This window comes from Populus euphratica, unplaced genomic scaffold (assembly GCF_000495115.2).
Source record: "Populus euphratica unplaced genomic scaffold, PopEup_1.0 scaffold101.1, whole genome shotgun sequence".
In the NCBI taxonomy this organism is placed as follows: domain Eukaryota; kingdom Viridiplantae; phylum Streptophyta; class Magnoliopsida; order Malpighiales; family Salicaceae; genus Populus; species Populus euphratica.
Genome location: NW_011499894.1, coordinates 1,266,848 through 1,288,410, shown reverse-complemented (window position 1 = coordinate 1,288,410; position 21,563 = coordinate 1,266,848). Strand labels below are relative to the sequence as shown.

Genomic DNA, 21,563 nt, shown 5'->3' with positions numbered 1-21,563 from the left:
TCATGTTTTTTCAATGTGGGATAAAAAACCTTTTAGTTTAAATACTTCAACTTAAAAAGATAACATAATATTTTTTCAATGTGGAATTTGAAACCCTTTCGTATATATACTCTATGCTTAAATGAAAAAAATCATATTTTTTCAATGTGAAATTTTAAACCCTTTCGTATATATACTTTATGCTCCCATGAAAAAAATCATGTTTTTTTAATGTGGGATTTGAAACTTATTAGTATAAATACTATATATTCCCAAAAAAAAATTATACATTTTCAATGTAGGATAAATTTTTTTTAAAATTTTTTTTTTAAATTTCATTGTTTACAATATGTATAATTTATATTTATATAGATTTTTTTATATGAAATATTAAAACTTTATTTTTTTTAATTTTTCCGGGTCGACCCGGGTTAACCCCTAAAACCCGAAACCCGGCCCCTTGACCGGGTCAATTTCCGGACCGGGTTTAATAACTATGGTTATAACACATAGCGGTAACTTTGTATGGACTGATTTCATAAATTAATCATTTTCAGTGGAATGGGAAAGCAGTAAAATATTTATGAGAAAAGCCCGTTACCGTGTAAATGGTCATGACTCCCTCCTTCACCAGATCTTTTCACCGCCTTTTGCTTTAACAGCCTGACGTTACACCACAGCAGGTGAAATTCACCGTATTCTGCTATTGACAACAAAACGAACAGGGTTAAAAAATTTCCGAGTAGGGAATGAAATTTACAGAAGCATTACTGTAACGCTATTAGATCTAACACATTCCACGTGCCAATCATGTGAGCGACTTCATTCACTCACTTTCTCAAAGCTTTGCTTGTGCTAGGACTAGGAGTACTGTCGCCAAGCACACGACGAATCCTCATTTCGGAGAAACAACCACTTGACAGCAGACTCCATGTTGTTCGGGTCAGCCGCTCATGTAACGCTAGCCAAAGCCAGATCTGATCCTCTTCGTCTCCTCCTGATCATCACGAACCAGCCTGCTTCATCATCAATCCGTTCGTATACATAAAGTGGCTTTGCTTTTTTGAAGCGGCGCTGGAACCACTTGACAAGCACGAACCTGACTCTATAGACGCCACCAGCGCAGCTGCCTTCTCCGGCGGAGCTAGCACGATTGACCTCTGGTGGCCAGAGCTCCAGTTCACCTTCGAGTGCCTCCTTCACGCTACCTGCAAAAATTACATGAAAATAAACTAAAAAACAGTGATTAATATTAATAACTTGTCAAAAATATGCATAAAAGGACCGAATTAAAGGCAAACACAAAGCTATAAAGAACTTAATTCAAAGAGCTAAATTAAAAACAAATACAGTAAGAGAGAGCTAGGGTTAGATTACAGCCAAACAGAAAGGCAACTAAATAAAATCAACCGATAATCACTGAAAGAGATTCATAATGATTTCAAACGGAGAATGCCACTCAAAAAAAATTATCATCCAAACAGAGCCAAAAATATCACATATATAGAAACCAACTGATAAGCATCAAACAGTCTAAAAAGGGATTTATAATGGAGATAGTCACTCAAACAAAAACTTGCTGTCAAAAATCATCTGAACAGAACAGAAACTCTATAAATATCAACTAATAAGTATCAACAGAGACGATCACTCAAATCTAAATAGAATGAAGCCAAATAGAAACTCAAAAATTAAACCGGGATAAAATGAGGATGACCTTGAGCTTCGTTTCATGGCAGCGAGACACGAAAGCGACGATTTTGAGCTTGTGAGCTCGAATCTCCTTAGATCCATCAATTGTTAGAGATGAAGCGCACGATTTCGAGCCACTAGACACCAAGCTCAAGCTCTCCTCTTCACTACTGCTCTTTCGCAGATTTCTTCTCTCCATCAACACCGAGCCTAAAAAAACAACCAAAACGAAATCGTTGGTTGAAATCCGAGAAGAACTCTAAAAAAAGAAAGCGAGTTGATCAAGTAGTTTTTGTGTCCATCGTTTAAAAAAAAATATTTTATAACAAATATTTTTAATTAAAGTTAAGATTGAATTTATATATATTTAGTTAAATTGTAATTAAAATTAAAATTAAATAAAAAATTATTTAATATATTTAGTAAAAAATACTTTTAAAATTAAGATTATAAAATAATTTTAAAAAATATATATTAATATTAATAATTTTTAATTTAAATATTATAAATTTAATTATTATTATTACATAATTAAATGAATAATATTTTATATAAAATATTTTTTATTATTTTATTAAATTATTTATAATTTATAATTGCTATTAAATTCTGTTTAAGTGATTTTTATTTTATTTATATAATGTTATTAAATAATTTTAAATATTAATTTTTTAAATAAAATATAATTAAATTATTTTTATTTTACGAGACTGTATCCAATAATATAACATGCTTGACTGTTAACTAAATAATGGAGCATGGTTCAGTCGTACAAAAGCAGCTCCTTACTGCTTTTTTTTCCTGTATTTTAAACAGGAAAACACTATAAAATTCATAAATAATGAATTATTGCATTTTAAACAAAATATAGATAGAATCTCATTACCAAACGGCCAAGTACTTTGAAGGAGAGGGAGAAAGAGGTGTGTTAGTGGAGAGCAGAGCAGAGGCGACAGCGGGTTCAAGAGGAGAAGGAAACATAAGCATTTTTGTCTTTTTGAGCAAAAAGAAACGAAATGATTTTGTGTGTGGGTGGCGAGGAGATTCAAAACATTGAAGTTCTTCACATTTTTGTGTGGTTTCTGTTACTGCTATTTTGTCATGTGACTTAAATATTATTTTATAAGGCGTGAGTTTTTTTAACTATGAAAAGCTTTATTATTTCTTATTTCTTATTTCTCAAACTTTTTTTCTAACAATTTAGTTTTAATTAAAAATCAAGTAATTTTAATTTTTTATAAAAATATGAGATTGATAAAAAGAGGGACAGATAAGAAAAAGATATAATTCACATGTTATAAGTTTTGAAAAAAATATATTTTAATTTTTAAATTTTAAAAATCATGTAAATTATATAATTTTAATTTTAATACAAAACTTCATTTTTATTATTTTTTAGTCTAAGTTGAGAGACGTGAGAAAGAAAAATCATCGAAATTCAATAATAGATAAAGAAAAATATTGTTGATACTAATTTAAACTACCAAGACGGGTCTATATTTATATCAAATAGTTTTATTTAACTAGAGTTCATATTAAATGTTGTTGTACATTTAAATTTCATAAAAAATAGATATAAGCTCATGTTGATTTTGGGATTTAAGTTGATTTTGATTTTGGGGGTAGTTTTTTAGACTATAAATAGGTTTATCACAATTGTTACGGTGTTTTATAAGTGTTTGGGATCAAAATAAATTGAAAAACAAAATTTTAAGTAAAATCAAGTAAAAATCATGATTTTGTCATCGATTTTACAATAATTTCAAGTTTCAAATTATTTCCTTTCTCATTGTATACCCTTATATTCTCCCTGTATATATGCACACTTTTTTTTTATACTTTCTTCTATCAATAATGCAAGGATGAAGAAAACTTACTCATGCTTAAAATGTTACTAATAAATAAGAATTTGATTATTAAAGGACAAGATTTTAAAAATTATTATTTTATAAGGATATTTTTATAAACAAGAGTGATAAACCATATTTTAAAGTTTGATTCACCATGTGTTTATATCTAAATACTATAAAATTTCCAGCAAGTTTACAACATTATAATTTTTTTAATTAAAAATCTAATCTGATAAGGAATCAGATTTTAAGATTAAAAAATAAATCATATTTTAAATTGTTTGATTCATTAATTTTAGTTTATATAAAACTTATAATTTCTTATTGATTTACTTGTTGAGATTTATACTATGTAACAAGCAATATCTAAAATATATGAAAGTATAATAATTTTTTTTTTAGAAAAAATATAACAATATATAAAAATAATATATTATTCATTAAGATAAAAAATATCAGATAAGTTTAAACCATTCATTTAGAGGAAACATTGGAGCTAGTATTGGCCAACAAGAAAACATAATTATAAAGACATAATTATTTTGTATATTTTTTATTGAACACAGAGTCTTACTAATTACTTTCAATTCTTTTTCTTAGATACTACAAGGTAGAATTTTATTATACTAGAACAACTGCATTGTATATTTATTGGTGAAATACTTATTATTTATATGGATCATGCATAAATTTTTTGTTAACCCTTATCTAAGCGTGTTGTTTGTTAGCTTAATTAGGTGACAACTTATTAATTTTAAAAATAATTGTTTGTCACATATTAAATATAAAATGCCTGCCAATTATGAAGCCTATCAAGTTAAAAAAAGAGAAGAAAAACAAAATCCATCAACATGTTTTACGAAGAGATTCCAAAGATCCTCGAGGAGGAGGAAAGTTAGGTTCAAGATACAATCCAAGCTAAAGATAACCAATATCCTATTTTGATTAATTGTTATTATTGTACTTTCAAGAGTTAATTACACAATAATTTTACTATGATAAACCATTATGTCTTTTCATCTAAAACAGTTTTATGAATAATTCATATTTGAGATAATGATTTCCCTATATTTATAGTTATGCAAAAAACTTTTAAGAAACCTAAATGCTTATTATTTTATTAATGATATGTAAGCGATATTTGTTTCTTATTAATACCATTAAAAGCAAATGAATTTTTAGAGTGCGTTTGTTTACTGAAAAATAGTTTTTAGAAAATCATTTTCCAAACTTTTCCTGTGTTTGCTTGTCATTAGAAAAGTTAGTCAACAAAAAATACTTTCTTGTCAAAGGAAAATCTGGCTTGATTTCTAGAAAAATATTTTTCTTTTATCTTGGAACAAAACACTTTTTAGAAGTCGTGAAAAATTTAAAAATATCATATTATTTATTAATTATGTCAAATTTAGTTCTCAAACTTTTGATTGTTATATATTTTATTTTATTTTTTTTAATTTCATCCCTTAAAATTTAATTTAATTTTATTTTTATAGTAACTTTAATACTTATTTTTATGATTGTTATTTATTTTTTTCTTATCGTTTTTTAATTGAAATTTTTTATCTATAAAATTTTGTCATTATTCTTTTGATTGTTACTGTTTTATTTAAAATAATTTATGAAATTTTAATTATTATTATTTTAATTTCATCATCTTTTAATTTTTTTACCTGTTAGATTTGGTCTCTAATATTTTGATTATTATTTATTTTATTTTAGATAATTTATGAAATTAAATTTTTTCCACTTTCATTTTCATTCAACTTTTTAATTTGTAATATTTGTTCCTTATTATTTTAATAAAATTAAAAAAAAATTAATAATTTATTTTCCAGCTTATTTTTCATAATATAATTAAACACTAAAAAGTATTTTTGAACTTATTTTTCATAACATTACCAAATATCATAAAATAATTTATTTTTTAAAAAATTTTACTTTTCAAGAAAACCTCTTTAAAAAAAGAAAGTTATTTTCCTGCAAATAAACTTAACCTGAATTTTTTTTTTCTCTGAAAATAATAAGGTTCTAAAGTATAAATGCACCTAAACTATTCAGGTAAAGAGTTTAGAACTTTCCATCTCTTAAAAAAAACTTGCATATATTGTAGAGTATTATTCATTTTAATTCTCAAAATTCAAAAACAAATATTTTTATTTCTTGAGTTTAAAGTTCAATTAAGCCATTTATTATTATTCTCATAAATATACTGAATTTATCATTAAATAAAATTATTTTTAAGTCTTCTAATTAAAATTATTTTTAGATATACTTAAATTTTTATCTTGGTGTAAAACATCTAAAAAAACAAAGTCAATTATCTAGATACGTTGATTAATCATTTTCTCATATGTTAAACAACTGTGAATTTTAAAAAATCATCACTAGCATTTAAATCAAAGTGGCTGGCAATATTAGAAGAATAATAAATATAATTACAGGTAGCTCCAACTCGGCATCCTCTGATACATAGATGTTGTTCGCAAATCCACAAATCCACACTCAATCACGAGCAGGTCCACTCTATTTCTCTCTTTCCATCCCCACTTCATTGTCTTCTATTGTCTCTCTTTTCAATGACGATTTATAATATATAAATAAACCAATAAATTATTTTTATCCTTTTAAATGCATTTATTGGTAAAATAATTAGGCTAAAATCACCATATAACACGACTAAATAAAAACATAAGTTCTTGTAAATAATATTTCCCCTTGTACCATCATAAATTGCCTTCGTTTATTTCAAAAAACAAGTTAAATTCAACTTTCACGAACTCTTTTTTTTTTATTGATTTAAAAACGCTGATGAATCTTTAATTTCTTTCCTAGATTTTCAAAGTCGCCCCAGCATGTTCAAATCTAATTCTTCCACTAAAGTTTTTTTTTTTTTATATATAATTCAGAATGTACGAATTAGCTTAGGCATATTATAATTAATTTTTTTATCTACTAAATATCTTATAAGTTCAATAAAAAAATAAAATATAATAAAAATAACAGATATACACAACAAAAATCAAACTTGGGTAGGTGTGTGTGTGTATATATATATTCTCTTCCCTCTCCATTATTGATTTAAAAACGCTGATGAATCTTTTATTTCTTTCCTAGATTTTCAAAGTCGCTCCAGCATGTTCAAATCTCATTCTTCCACTAAAGTTTTTTTTTTTTAATAATTCAGGATATTCAAATTAGCTTATACATATTATAATTAATTTTTTAATCTAATAAATATTTTATAAACCAAATAAATAAATAAAATATCACAAAAATAATAAATATTCACAATAAAAATCAAACCTGAGTATATATATATATATATATATATATAACAAATCTTTTCCCGGCTACCCTCAAGCTCAGTTTTTTCTTTTCTTGTTTTCCCTTGATGTATTCAAGTCGGCCATGTTAACGTAGCCCATGAATTCTGAAACCCTCATGCCCACTTCAATTGGGAGGCCCAAAGATTTGTGTTTTAATTTTAAAGAGGTGGCTGAAGAATAATGATGATGATGAAAAACAAGGCACATAACTAATTGTAATGGTAAATTTCGGAACAAATTGCGAAATTTCATTTACTAATTTCTTGTTTTTACCATATTCTTAGGCGCATTCTTTTTCTTTCTTACCTTAGAATCACTTTATTTCTTACCTTAGACATCTGCGCTTACTTATATCATAAATTAATTTTCATTGAAGTAATTATCAATGAATAAATAAATCTCATTATAGTGTATGCAAATTAAAAATAGCCAGCACCTAGAAATCAAATGTATTATTAACATGATTCAATGTAGATCACAGGTACCACAATCTAATACTTTTTTTTTATATATTTGTTTTTCTTACTTCGTTTTCAATCTAATACTTTTTTTTTTATATATATTTGTTTTTCTTACTTCGTTTTCAACATCTGCTTGACAAAAAGAGTTGCTAAGATAAGAGAAGCAAGAAAGCCCTTAAGCCCCCATCAACCTCATTGCCGGGTTTTCAATCAAAACCCTTCGTAATTTGTAGCAATTTGCAGCAAAAGCAAAAAACAGGGGTTTTATAATTCTAAGGGATTTAGAGCCTTCTAAGGGTTCTAAGGGATTTAGAGCATGATTGGTAATGTAGCTATAATTGTTTTTTAAATAATTTTTTATATTAAAAAATATATTAATAATATTTTTTTATTTTTTTAAAATTATTGTTGACATCAGCACATCAAAACGATTCAAAACATATTAAATTTTAGTAAAAAAAATTTAATTTTTTTAGAAACACGGTGCAAATGGTGCCTTGTTGAGAGTGTGGTTATGATTATTTTTAAAATCAGCGCATCAAAACGATTCAAAATATAAAAAAATTTAATTTTTAACAAAAAAAATTGAATTTTTTTGAAAATACAGGTTGGCCTGTATTTTTAAACACTCTATAACACATTTTAATAAAAGTTTTGAAAAATAACACATATTAAAGAAATAACATTGTTTGAACATAATCAGTATTAAAAATAACTATCAAACACAATTGCATAAAAAATAATGATTATTTAAAAAATTATATTTTTTTTGTTTAATCAACATGTATAAAAAGTCAATTTGAAACTTTATAAAAGTTTGATGATGAAGAAAAAATGAGTTACGAGAAAACTTTATAGCTTCATTTTTTATATATTTAGTATTATTAGAAAAATTTTAATGAGAAAATTCTAATTACATTTTAAAAAATTATTAAATATTATTGTAATTTGTGAAGGGTTTGTTTGAGATTAATTATAATCTTATATGGTGTTTTTTCAGGTTACAGTTACAATTATCTTTTTGTTTGAGATTAATTATAATCTTATATGTGTTTTTTCAGGGTACAGTTACAATTATCTTTTCGAGATTCTTTCTAATGGTACTAGATACAAAAAAAAGTAGAGCTTAATATGTCTTCATTAACCTATTTTTCTTATTATGTGTTATCTTTTCCTCTTTTTTTTTTTGGTAACTCTTCCTTTCTTAACAACTCAACGAGATCTTAAATCTTATCTTTTTATTATTTTTATAAAATTTTTGATTAATTTTTATTTAAATTATTTAATGTGTAAGATAAATATATTTTGACACAAAACTAAAAACTATTATTTCAAATAACAATAATTTACATCAAATAACAATAATGTACAAAAGTATATTTTAAAACGCCATTATTATTTTAAATATCAATCATATATTATAAAATATAGTATTATTTTTTAAATATTTTTTCAACATGTTTTTGTAACAAAACTTTTGCCAAACTATATTATTTATAAAAAAAATCCGCAAAAAAACATAGAAAGCATTTCTTATAGCAATGTCCCAAGCTAGCAGAATCTGCCGTACCCGCACAGACTCAAATGGCCATAGCCAAACAAGTTGCTTCCCTTGCTGGCAACTACCGCAACAACACATGGACATTTCATTCTTCTCTTTTTTTATTATACTCACTGGCCCCCACATGACAGATAAGCAAAACACTCTTTTTTTAAAAAAAAAAAATTCAAAATTACAGCTTTAAGTTATTGATTGAGACTGAAGATCGAATCTTACAAGAAATGGAGGAGAGAAATAAATTATCTCTCGAATGCATTGTTCTGTTTCTAAATTTAGATCTAGGAATGATCTAGTTCTTCATACATTAAATTTGCCCCAAATTTATTTTTAAATCTAATTTGAGAGAAAATCATGATACATAGGAAGATACTTGCTGTTTAAAATTAATAATAAAGAAATCAAATCACCTTAGCTAACATATTATTAAATTGTTGAGTTAGTTTAACATTACTATACAATTATTTTTAATAAAAAACATTGTTTTGTTTTTAAATTTTTTAATATTAATTTAATTACATTTAGATTCAATTACAAATGAATAATACGTTTGAGAAATGAATAGTAAATTATTTTTTGAAAATGTGGCTTTTCTAAAAAGATAAAAAAATTTAAAGATTATTTTTTTATATTTTTGAATATTTTAATAAGTTAATGTTAAAAATAATTTTTAAAAATAAAAAATATATTTTTAAATACAATATATTTTAAAAAATAATTATTATCCTTTACTTTTTAATATTTGAGTAATAATAAGATAAAAAATAATAAAATTTATTATCCTGTTTATTTATTGGAGAGTAATTTTTTTTTTTTGAAAAATGAATTAAAATAAGTCAGCTTGATTAATTGCAGCAGATTGGGAATCTGAAATCATCCACTGTCCCAAGCCAAAAATAAATAAAAAATGATTGAAGAGAGAAAAACTAAACAGAGACTGAGACACCCCACCCCACTCCAACAAGAGGTAGCAGGTACGTTACATTACACAACATTCAAGCCTAAGCAACCCCGTACCCAACCCTTACCTCGTCGGCAGCCAACAACAAACTTCTTTCCTTTCTTTGTTAGCTGCTAACCAGCAGACTTCTGTTTCATTTCTCGACAGAGAAGGAAAAGGATAGGAGACACTGTCGTTGTAACTTACTTCTAGAGAGAGAAACTGAAAAAAAAACAAGCAGAGTGAGAGAGAGGAGGAGAGTGTGTACTGTGTTGTGTTCAGAAGAGAGACGAGAAAATCAAGAAAACATTTTGACAGTGAGAGTCAATGTTATATTGAATAAGAGAGACTCAAAAAGATTGAAGCTTTCAAGTTCAATCAATAACTCGAAGAAACACAGAGGATTGAGACTTTGATCTTCAATTTCTTAAAAATCTCACAATTTTACCACACAATTGAAGCTCAATCTCTTCGAAAAAACCAAAATCAAGAGGTACCCATTTTACTTTAACAAATGATGGTCCAAGGGCGAGAAACAACAAACCCAAATCCAAAATCTCCCAAATCCCAAATCAGACCCACCATCAACCGCCATCACCACGACCTCCACCAGCGCTTCTCAGAGTCAAAATCTTTAGATTTCTCGACATGGGTATCTGAGAATTTCTACAGAATCATCACAATCACAGTGCTGATCGCCACTGTCGCTGCCATCTTCTTCCTCCGGAGCACTGGTGACACCACCGCTTTTCTCTACCTTCAATCACAAGCACAACCTCTAGACAGAACCCATCATTTCCCTCGCATAGATTGGAACAATATCCCAGCAATCACTGACAAGTCTTCGCCTTATGCGAATTTCCGGTCAGAGAAATGGATTGTTGTTAGTGTCTCTCATTATCCTTCTGATTCGCTTAAAAAGCTTGTTAGGATTAAAGGTTGGCAATTGCTAGCAATTGGGAATTCAAGGACACCAAATGATTGGTCCTTGAAGGGTGCAATTTACTTGTCTTTAGAACAGCAAGCGAGTTTAGGGTTTCGAGTTTTGGGTTATGTGCCTTATGATTCTTATTTACGGAAGAGTGTGGGGTATTTGTTCGCGATCCAACATGGGGCAAAGAAAATTTTTGATGCTGATGATCGTGGAGAGGTTATTGATGGTGATTTAGGGAAGCATTTTGATGTGGAGTTAATAGGGGAGGGGGCGAGGCAAGAGACTGTATTGCAATATAGCCATGAGAATGAGAATAGGAGTGTAGTGAATCCTTACGTTCATTTTGGTCAAAGGACAGTTTGGCCAAGAGGGTTACCATTGGAGAATGTGGGTGAACTTGGTCATGAAGAATTTTACACCGAGGTTTATGGTGGGAAACAGTTTATACAACAAGGGATATCGAATGGATTGCCTGATGTTGATTCTGTGTTTTATTATACTAGGAAAACGGGTTTGGAAGCTTTCGATATTAGGTTTGATGAGCGTGCCCCGAAAGTGGCATTGCCTCAAGGGGTAATGGTGCCAGTTAATTCGTTTAATACGATTTACCATTCATCGGCTTTCTGGGGTTTGATGCTTCCAGTTTCAGTTAGTAATATGGCTTCTGATGTTTTGAGAGGCTACTGGGGTCAAAGGCTTCTGTGGGAGATTGGTGGGTATGTTGTGGTATATCCACCTACTGTGCATAGATATGATACAGTTGGGGGGTACCCATTTTCTGAAGAGAAGGATCTTCATGTTAATGTTGGGAGACTTATTAAGTTCTTGGTTGCATGGAGGTCGAGTAAGCATGAGTTGTTTGAGAAGATTTTAGAGTTGAGTTTTGCTATGGCAGAGGAGGGGTTTTGGAGTGAGCAGGATGTGAAGTTTACTGCTGCTTGGCTTCAGGACTTGCTTGCTGTTGGGTATCGGCAGCCTAGGTTAATGTCATTTGAATTGGATCGGCCACGTCCGACTATAGGTCATGGGGATCGAAAGGATTTTGTTCCTCGGAAGTTTCTGTCTGTGCATCTTGGAGTGGAGGAAACAGGAACTGTGAATTATGAGATCGCCAATTTAATTCGATGGAGGAAGAATTTTGGGAATGTTGTGCTTATTATGTTTTGCAATGGGCCTGTGGAACGCACGGCCTTGGAATGGAGATTGCTTTATGGGAGAATATTCAAAACTGTGATTATCTTGTCGTGGCAGAAGAATGAGGATCTTGCTGTTGAAGCAGGCCATTTGGATCATTTGTACAAGTAAGTTATCTATATGATAGAAATATTTATTTTGCTTGTTTTGTTATCATAATTTAAATCTAGATTCTTATGCAAACCATCGCCTTGGATATCTGATTTCAATTCACATGTTAGATAGAAAAATCTACATAACTAGAACTAAAACTGTCTCCTATAGAGGCTGGGGAGCTGGCGTGGTGGGAAGTTGTGGCACTCTTGTAAAATGAAAGAGATTTTTTCTAATTAAGTCTGAGGTTAAAGTTATGGGTAGCAAGGGTGCATGGAGAGAGTTTTCATGGAATTGGTTTTCGTACTTACATTTAGTTCAAGATCTTTTTGATTATCTAGGATTGATCTCTCTTAGAATGTGGGATCCACGTAATGTATAGAGTTTTGCCTATGCCCTATAGTCACAGCATTGAACTTGAGCATTTGGACATTAAAGTTGGAATTTGGATGGCTGTTGGAGTTGCATAAAATAAGGCAGTCATTGTAAACATATTTGGTGGTTATGTTTCCTGTCATGTTTCTTATTTCAACTCCTCTTTCTAAAACATGTTTACGGTAATATTGAAATCCTGGAGAACTCTTGCAATCCTTTTTGTATTGAGATTCTTTTAGTTGGAGACTATGGCCTTGGGAATCATCATATCCTTCAACTTACATTGCCATTCACTCATGCCACTGGGAGTGAGTTTAATCGCCAGGTTCGAACTTGATATGTAAGCTCTGGTCTTCAAGTCAGGACAGAGTACTTCAGAAAACATCCATCCAGATTGATTGTGCTGATCTCTATTTGTGATGTTTTGAAATATATGCCTTATGTTGAGGGACATTGTGTGCTGGAGGAAATGATGTCTGTACTACAATAGTTTAAGCTAGTCTATTTTCAAATTCTTTGGGGCTTGAGGCATTGGTGCTTGTGGATAAACCATTCTAGCATTTGCACATGCAAGACCAGAGCGTGAGTTTTCTTGGAGTCTCCAACTTCCTTCTATAATTGTCCATTTCTTAAGGAGGCATTGTTTCCTTTTCTTCCCTCGAATTTATTTTGGGGTTATGTCTATTGCAGTTCTAGAAGCAAACTCTGGTTGTTATCTAGTTGATATTTTTTATTGATAACCATGGAATTGGTGTGAAGTCAAATTTTAACTGTTTGCCTTGTCAAGTGGATATCCCATACTTCTCATCTTAACTGGTATCACTTTGTTTACTAATAATACTATCTAATATTGGTTATAGGCATCTGCCCAAGATATTCAATCGATATAGCAGTGCCGAAGGCTTTTTATTCCTTCAGGATGATACTATTCTTAATTACTGGAATCTGCTTCAAGCTAGCAAGGCTAAACTTTGGATTACTGACAAGGTAATTTCTTTTTCTTAGTCCTCTACTTTTCTGGTCATCGCAAGACATAAAGTTGCCTTATTTTACCAATTTCATTTTTCTCTTTGCATTAGGATCATGCACATTGGTTTGATATGCTGGAGCTTTGTTTCTTCTTTCTCACGGCATTCACAAAAATCAATATCTTAATGTCTTTTTTAAACTAGCAGTAACGATCTCAATGGTATAAGATGAAAGGCAATACTGCAGTTGGATAAATAGTGTTACTATCCATGTCCATATTGTGATGCTGCATGCTTATTGTGAGCAACACATGTAGATCCCCTTCCCCGTCTTTCTAACACATTATGGCATTAGGTATCCAAGTCCTGGACAACTGTGTCAACCAATGGAAACACAGATTGGTATGCAAAGCAAGCAGAAATGGTAAGAAAAGTTGTTGGCTCGATGCCGGTTCACTTCCAAGTCAATTACAAGGAAGCTATGAAAAGTGACCGGAGCCTCGTGATAGGCAGTTCTGAGATATTCTATATTCCTCAGCACTTCGTTACCGACTTTGTAGATCTTGTTGGTTTGGTGGGTGATCTAGATATTCATCAAAAGGTTGCCATACCCATGTTCTTTATGTCAATGGATTCACCTCAGAATTTTGATTCAGTGCTTAGCACAATGGTATATAAGCCGAAGCCACCACCTGCTAATTCAACTCTTTATTCTGCTCAAGCACCTGCTGTTCATCCATGGAATGTGTCTAGTGAACAAGATTTCATAAAGCTGATAAGAATAATGGCAGAAGGTGACCCGCTCCTAATGGAGTTGGTTTGAAGGTAAAAACATCTTTTAATACTTACAAGAGCCAGAATAGAGGAAGAAAGCTTCAAACTACTTTGTACCTGTTATACCAAATTCTGTTTTTACCTTATGTTTTTTTCAATTTTTTTTTTTGTTTAGGGGGAGGGCTCTTTATCTATTTCCTTGAAATTTTTGTAATTCTTCCTTTTTAACATCTTTGTAGATTTACCTTGTATCATTCATTTACTGATGGGGATCCCCTTCAATGAAAAAATGTGTTAGGTCTTTTTCTTTGGCCGAAAAATACAAGAGAAGAAGATACTCGTTTCAGTTTCTTTATCTGATTTCTTGATTGAGTAGTGCAATTCTCAAAATCAAGAGACATTTTTCGGCTTCTTCTTTTGTTCCTATTTCAATGCCTGCCTTCCTGGCTGTGGTGCTTTGGGATATGGTTCTTTGTCGTGGCTTATCTCTTTGTTTGGGGTTTGTTCTGCTGGTGTCTTTCTATTTTATATTAGGCCTTGGTGCTCAATTCTGTTCAGGCAGCTGCTGGCCTTTTTTGGCCGAGTTTTGTTCTCTCTCTTCAAGCAGGCTTACATGCCTCTGGGAGTATACTTTGTCATACTCTTCTTGGCTTATCGTATTCTGTCTTGACTGAGGAACAGCCTTGTAATCAAATTAGCATTCTTCTTGGGTTTTCATATTTTTATTTGAGGTATAGTAATGGGAGATAAGATTTTTGTTCTTCTGAGATGCTGACAAAACCCTTGAAAGGGATAGAATTGCAAGAGTGAAACTTGTAGACAAAATTTGCGTTTGGAAAGTTCCTGAGAGTTGCATCCATTCATTCAAGAGAAACAACTCAGGAAATCAACATTGTCAACTGATATTTGCAAATCTTTCCAGCAGTACATTTACAATTTACCGATCAATACCTTCAATCTTGTCTTCAACTTCAGAATACAACTGCCTCAACTTCTCAATGTTCTCCTGTGAAGTTTCCCAGTACCCACGTCCATTGGCTTCCAAAAAGGTCTGCACCAACTTCCTAAATGAATTCGGGTTGGTGCTCATGAGTCTGTTCAACATCTCCTCGTCTTGGATGAAGGTTGAGTTAGCCTCTTCATAGACCCAGTTGTCGACTTGACCTGAAGTGGCACTCCATCCAACAGTGTTTGTTAGCCGCTTTTCAATTTCACGAACACCCTCGTATCCGCTAGACATCATTCCTTCATACCACTTGGGGTTCAACAATTTGGTCCGTGCATCGAGCCGCACGGTCTCAGCTAGAGTACGTACCTGGAGGAGACAAAATTTGATGTTTTTTAGAACTTATTAATTACTAGATTCGACTATTGAATCAAAGCCTTTGGAATTAAAAGAGATTGCAATCGCAGTAGTCGTCCAATTGCTAACCTGAGCATTAGCTGTTGTTGTGTCTGCAATGTAAGCATTAGGCTTCTTCTTATCCTTCCTCATGTTCTGCACCAAGTTTGTTGGGTCTGAATCAAAATAGTGGCTCACATCAGTGAGTGAGATTTCTGAGGAATCAAGATTTTGGAAAGTGGCTTCCGCTGTGCTCAGAGCCATCTCAAAAACTTTTCTTTTCTCCGTCATGCCTGCACCTGGGGCATCGCAATCAAAGGCAAAGGACTTCCGGCTTAAGTACATGTCTTGAAGCTGCTTCTCATCATTCCACGAAGAGTTCTCCACTGCAAGGTTTATGTTTGAGGAGTATGATCCTGAGGCATTAGAAAATACACGAGTTGCAGCTTCTCGAATGTCAACACCAAGGGCTTCAGCTTGCTCTAGAGCATGCTTCCTGACATAGTTTTGATCAGCTGGCTCATCTAGTTCAGCTACCATCTTAGCTGCACGGTCGAGGAGGTTCATCTGTGGATAAAATAAAAGAAAAATGATACAGAAGTTAATCAGTGAAAGATCGAAAAAAAGCCAGCTAATGAAGTAAGAACACGAAGAAGTGAAATATTCACATGTTAAATATTATGAACTGATCCTCATGATTTTCCCCAAATGAAAACAAATGAGTAATATGAAAACGACCTAGTACCTGATTTATGAAGAGATCTCTAAACACTCCTGAGCAATTGACCACGACATCAATCCTAGGCCTTCCAAGCTCTTCAAGACTTACAGGTTCCACCCGGTTAACCCTACCAAAGGTATCAGCAACTGGCATTACTCCAATCATCCACAATACCTGAGCCAGGGACTCACCATAGGTCTTGATATTATCAGTTCCCCACAATACAAGTGCAACTGTCTCAGGATACTTCCCACCATTGTCAGCTTTCTGCCTCTCAATTAATCTGTCCACCACAACTTTTGCACTCTGCATTGCTGCTGTTGTAGGAATGGATTGTGGGTCTAGTGCGTGGATGTTTTTTCCAGTTGGCAACACCTTTGGGTTTCTGATGGGGTCACCACCAGGCCCTGGCTCCACATATTTGCCCTCCAAGGCTTGTTTCAAACTCCCCAGCTCATTGTCAGCCACTACCAGTTTCAAACATTCTCCTAAGAACTGGAATAGTGTTCTCAGCTTAACCCTATCTGCCCGGTAGAATTTTGTGTTTGACAAGTAATCAACCCATGGTTCATTGATTCCAAACCCAAGGATCGAGGTAAGCTTATCTGCAACATCTACAACCTGACCCTTATTGTTAGTTGTTTTCTGTACAAAGGCAGAGACGGCACCACGCGCGGCCTCGGTTATTTGCCGAAGAAGTTCTACATCCATCAAGATTCCCTTATCACTCCCTCTATATACCTCCTCTATGTTTCGTCCAACAGTTTCAGCTAATATTGCTGGGAGCGATGAAATCCCATCTTCAGGACGGTCCAAGGCAGCAATATTAACCAAAGTTGCGACAGCTTCCATTGCAGATGGTGGTTCACCAATGACGTGAAGCCCACAGGGCAAAAGCCGGGATTCAATCTCCATGATCTTGGAGTATACTTTTCCAACAACAAGATCTCGCTCCTTTGCAGAGATCTCCATTCCCTCGTCAGGAAGCTCAACATCTTTGTCAAGATTACATTGCCTAGCTGTGCTGATAATGGAGCTCACAATTTGTGGCCCACGACCTGTGTCTTTGAGGGATTGGTATGAAGAGATAAGCTCACTTAACTGCTTCAAGCCCTTGTAAAGCCCAGCATTTTCAGCTGGAGGGGTCAAATAGCTAATGGTATTTGCATAGCTGCGGCGTTTAGCAATGGTGGCTTCAGATGGGTTGTTAGCTGCATAATAGTAGACATTGGGGATATTCCCAATGAGACTGTCAGGATAACAAACATCACTCATTCCCACCTGCTTCCCTGGCATGAATTCAAGCGAACCATGAGTGCCAAAATGAAGAACTGCGTCAGCTTTGAAAATTTTCTCCACGAAGGAGTAATAAGCTGCAAACCCATGATGTGGGCTAGCTGATTTGGAGAACAATAGTCGCATAGGATCACCCTCGTAACCGAAAGTGGGCTGGACTCCGATGAAGATATTACCGTACTGTTTTCCATACACCAAGAGATTCTCTCCATCAGAATTCAGATTTCCAGGAGGTTTGCCCCAGTTTTCTTCCAAAGCAGTGGCATATGGAGTAAGGCTTTGGTATTCTCGAACACCCATTTTGTAAGCAATGTTCAGATTTGGGCTGCTGAATTGAGCCTCTTTATCATGGATTATGTCTTCAATCAAGGCTTCTGAAGTCTCCGGAAGGCCCTCAACATTGTAGCCATCTCTTTTTAGTTCTTTCAGAACTGAGAAGATGGATGAGAAGACATTAAGGTAGGCTGCTGTCCCAACATTTCCCTTGTCTGGAGGAAAACTGAAGACAGTGATTGCTAACTTCTTCTCAGTCTGCATCAGGTAATACACTCGTCATTATGTGACGTAAAAATATAGTCAAATTGAATTCAAGTATTGTTTTATATGAGAATATAGAGTGGGAAATGAAAATGTGAAATCTTCTGTCACAAAGTAGAGAGAGGGAGATGAGTAAATAAAAAATGGCACAAGTGGACAGCCTATCCTGATCATCTAATCAGCATCATGATAAAGCTCATTGCTAATCAATTTTTTAGAGCATATATACAATGTGATAACAGAGGTTTACATCAGCAAAGAGGCCTGCTAATAGTAAATACATGCACCTATCAGACTCTAATCATTTCCATTATCTCTAATAAAATTTGTCATTTTCGTTATTTTTACTTTCAAAGAAATTCTCGTTTCACTTGTAAGCAAATGAAATGAGGGTGGGAATGATGCGCTGCTTCATTGTGTTTTAAGCATCATGAAGATTGCCTGAGCATCACGAACTTTTATGAATCATATATTGTTTTCTAATTAACGTAAACACGAAACCTCAAGGTTTGAAAGAACTAATATGACTCAGTGTTTAAAGATTAGGAAGATATGTAGAATGAAGGAAAAAACCTTTGTTTTCCTTTTCAGTTCAGCCCATCTGATTGCCCTTGTGCAGAGCTGCTCCACCCTCCTGTGAAGAGCATGTGATTTCCCTGAAATTAAATTAAAGTATTTTCTCTTATTAATACTAAAAGAAATCGAAGTTATGTGTGCATGGATAAGTACTGCTTTGATTTAAAGTAATAAAGAAACTGCCCAGTTTCAACTTGTAAAATATAAGCATTGAAAGATAAAGACTGTCCGAACTGTAGTTTCTTTGAATATTTGTCTATTTTGGAAATAATAGCAGCTCTAGATTTTAATGTGGATTACAAAATATAATGGTGGTACCTAAAATCATATGAGCAATGACAAAGAACAAAACAAAGAGTAAGAGGACAGACTAAAGAAGGAAGTTAGACTTACCTGTTCTTGGATCTCGGCCGGCAAAAACAATAGGCTCCATGCCACCATCCAGCTCTGGAAGAGCAACTTGCAAAGCCACCTGAATTGGATGCAGACCCAAAGTACTATTTAACCACTCTTCAGTTGTTTGAAACACCAAAGGCAATGCAACAATGTAAGGAACATCAAGCTTGCTCAACGCCTCAACAGCTCTTGGATGATCCTGCCTTGCCGGTCCTCCAACAAGAGCAAAACCAGTCAATGAAACCATTGAATTCACCAGTGGTTTCTTTATAACTGGATCAATAAAAAACCTCTCAACAGGCCCTGAAAAATCAAGCCCGCCAGCGAAAATTGGAATCACTTTAGCACCTTTTGCCTCCAACTCCATGATCACAGCCACATAGTGACTCTCATCACCAGTTACAATATGACTCCTTTGCAAAACCAGCCCAACTACTGGTGCATTAGGGTCTTTAAGCTTCTCATTAGCATCTCTCCTGGTTCCATACCAATTCAAGTACTCCTTCACATCATCATACATACAAGGAGCCAAAGGGTGCCAAATTCCACTATCCAGGAACAAAACTGGATCAGAATAGTCAATCCTTTTCCCCTTCAGCGCGGGAACGTAAGACCCGGATATCATTTTCAAGAAATTCTGCAAATTATCTGGTGACCCACCGAGCCAAAACTGCAAACTCAAGATATAAAGCCTAGCGTCTTGAGCTTTATCACTAGGCAAGTACTTCAAAACCTTAGGCAGAGTTCTCACTAACTTCAACATGCTGTCAGCAAAACCTGCACCCTGCTTCTTTCTCTTGAACAACTGAAAGAATGGACTCTTTGATTGACCAAGCTGTGACATACTGAAAGAACCCAACTTGTTAAGCCTCATTACCTCAGGCATTGAAGGGAAAACCAAAACTGCATCAAGCCTATCCCTTTCTTTCTCCACAGCAGTTTTAACCTTCAATGCAAGCTCCTCAACAAAAATCAGTGACCCAATAAAGATATTTGCATCTTCAAGATCCTTACAGAAATTTTTATATGTGGATTCATCACGAAGCTCCTCTACTAAGTAACCAACAACTTCATAGGATGCATCTTTGGAGCTCTTGTTAAGAGCTTGAACTGCTGCAGTGAGTGAAGATTGATACTGAGCTTCAAGGACTACATAGACAATCTTCACACTGGGGAGGTTCTGGTTGTTCTCAGGTACTATTCGGCGAACTTCTTGGGTGGTTTGTGTGAATAGGCCATTGCCAATTGCAGCACATTGTACTTTCAATGAAGACTTGAAGTTGGTTTGGTTGATTTTCTTGCGGAGAAATGAGTGAAGAAAGTAGTGTTTTTGAGATAGTGAAGAGAGTTGGTTTGGTTTGGTTGACTGTAAAGTGAATGGAGAGGACACTAGAGAAGCCATTCTTGGTAGGAAAAAGCTCACTTTAAGCAATTCAAAAAACAGAGCCCTCTGTTTCTCTCCTCTGTTTCTAAATTGGAGAGAGGGAGAACAAAGCTAGAGAAAACAGATTTCGGAAGAAATAATTTCTGAATCTGCTTCTGTTTCTTGTCACTGTGTTTTTTGGGTCGTGGTTCAATTTTGTTTCTTTATTCTTCTTCTTTTCTTTTCTTTTTCTTCCACGAGGTTAAATGCTGTGAGTTTATAATTTCTGTGTGGAGGGGCATTTCTGAAGAGAAAAGTTGGTTATTATGGTTAGTGGTGAGAGGGAAGGACACGTGGCGAAACAGGTAGTCTGGGAGTGCGTATACCCGCGTCTATCTGCTATGGTTTTCATGATGGAGTTTCCTGGATTCTGATTGGTTGAATTGGAATCCCAAAAGCAACTGAGGAGGATTTGGATGATGACAGGGAAATTGGTGACTAGATGTTTTTTCTGCAGTGTAAGAGCGGCCTTTTGCCTTGTAAGAGATTCTTCATTTTGATTGTGTTCTCAGTGAAAAGCAAGCAATATTGTTAATTCTAACAGAGCATTCATCCATGGACGACCACCAAAGCATTCATGCATGGACGACCACCAAGATTGGAAATTAATTAAACATGAGGATTTGTTATTCGCACAACATTCTACTGTTTGAAACTTGAGAAGATAATTTGATCCTTCCTTCTTTTCTTCTTTTATTTTATTTCCACGGAAATAGTTTCTGCGGCAATACAATTTTGCGTAGTTATAAAACTCAAATATTTGGAGGGTAGATCCAAGTATTTTTTTTAAATAAAACAGTGTTATTTTAATAAAAATTAATAATAATTATGACTTGAGTTTTTACAGGTTAAACCGAGATATATCAGATAATTCAGTTTAAATTTTTGATCGAGTTAACTAAATATTTTTATTTTTTATTTTTGATTGGGTTAGTCCTAGGTGTCCTTCTAGTTTCTGATTTTTGCTTGATTTTTGTTCGCTTATTGTGAAGATTAAATTCTCTCATCCTCTCTATTTTTACTAAAGTAAAAACACATTTTCTAAAAGTTTAATATTTATTGTATATTATACTTTTAATTAAATACAAAACACACGTGAAAGCTCCATTTTAAAACCACTAGATAAAT

General features: G+C 33.1%; 2 protein-coding genes and 1 long non-coding RNA gene across 5 annotated transcripts in view; 1 reads left to right on the top strand and 2 right to left on the bottom strand.

Moving 5' to 3' along the window:
- The window catches only part of LOC105131853 (uncharacterized), a 4,092-nt gene extending 1,473 nt beyond the window's left edge, over positions 1 to 2,619 (bottom strand). Inside the window, exons 1-4 of one of the 3 annotated variants that reach the window (XR_843514.1) lie at positions 2,573 to 2,619; positions 1,697 to 1,881; positions 814 to 1,211; positions 581 to 679 (exon numbers count right to left, since the gene is read on the bottom strand). This is a non-coding gene — a long non-coding RNA (uncharacterized LOC105131853). Of the gene's footprint in view, positions 1 to 580; positions 680 to 813; positions 1,212 to 1,696; positions 1,954 to 2,572 lie in introns of those variants that run through there. The other 2 variants (XR_843512.1, XR_843513.1) reach the window with 2 other exon arrangements.
- A 7,180-nt stretch (positions 2,620 to 9,799) lies between these two features.
- LOC105131852 (uncharacterized) lies at positions 9,800 to 14,514 on the top strand. Its single transcript, XM_011035034.1, has 3 exons — positions 9,800 to 12,041; positions 13,263 to 13,389; positions 13,726 to 14,514. The coding sequence occupies exons 1-3, from the start codon at positions 10,321 to 10,323 to the stop codon at positions 14,191 to 14,193; spliced, it is 2,316 nt and encodes a 771-aa protein (XP_011033336.1). The 5' UTR covers positions 9,800 to 10,320; the 3' UTR covers positions 14,194 to 14,514.
- A 404-nt stretch (positions 14,515 to 14,918) lies between these two features.
- On the bottom strand, positions 14,919 to 20,624 carry LOC105131851 (magnesium-chelatase subunit ChlH, chloroplastic). The gene is made up of 5 exons (XM_011035032.1): positions 19,010 to 20,624; positions 18,614 to 18,696; positions 16,232 to 18,034; positions 15,577 to 16,053; positions 14,919 to 15,459 (listed from the first exon to the last, which is right to left on the bottom strand). Exons 1-5 carry the CDS (start codon positions 20,412 to 20,414, stop codon positions 15,082 to 15,084), a joined length of 4,146 nt encoding a protein of 1,381 aa, XP_011033334.1. The 5' UTR covers positions 20,415 to 20,624; the 3' UTR covers positions 14,919 to 15,081.
- Between the last annotated feature and the right edge of the window lie 939 nt (positions 20,625 to 21,563).

What these genes read in the sequence shown, in the direction of transcription:
- LOC105131852 (XM_011035034.1), top strand. Translation starts at nt 10,321, where the DNA reads ATGATGGTCCAAGGGCGAGAAACAACAAACCCAAATCCAAAATCTCCC. An exon ending in CATTTGGATCATTTGTACAA is followed by an intron (nt 12,042 to 13,262) that starts GTAAGTTATCTA and finishes TATTGGTTATAG; the next exon opens with GCATCTGCCCAAGATATTCA. An exon ending in AACTTTGGATTACTGACAAG is followed by an intron (nt 13,390 to 13,725) that starts GTAATTTCTTTT and finishes TTATGGCATTAG; the next exon opens with GTATCCAAGTCCTGGACAAC.
- LOC105131851 (XM_011035032.1), bottom strand. Translation starts at nt 20,414, where the DNA reads ATGGCTTCTCTAGTGTCCTCTCCATTCACTTTACAGTCAACCAAACCA. An exon ending in AACTGAAAAGGAAAACAAAG is followed by an intron (nt 18,035 to 18,613) that starts GTTTTTTCCTTC and finishes TACCTGATGCAG; the next exon opens with ACTGAGAAGAAGTTAGCAAT. An exon ending in CAACAACAGCTAATGCTCAG is followed by an intron (nt 15,460 to 15,576) that starts GTTAGCAATTGG and finishes TGTCTCCTCCAG; the next exon opens with GTACGTACTCTAGCTGAGAC.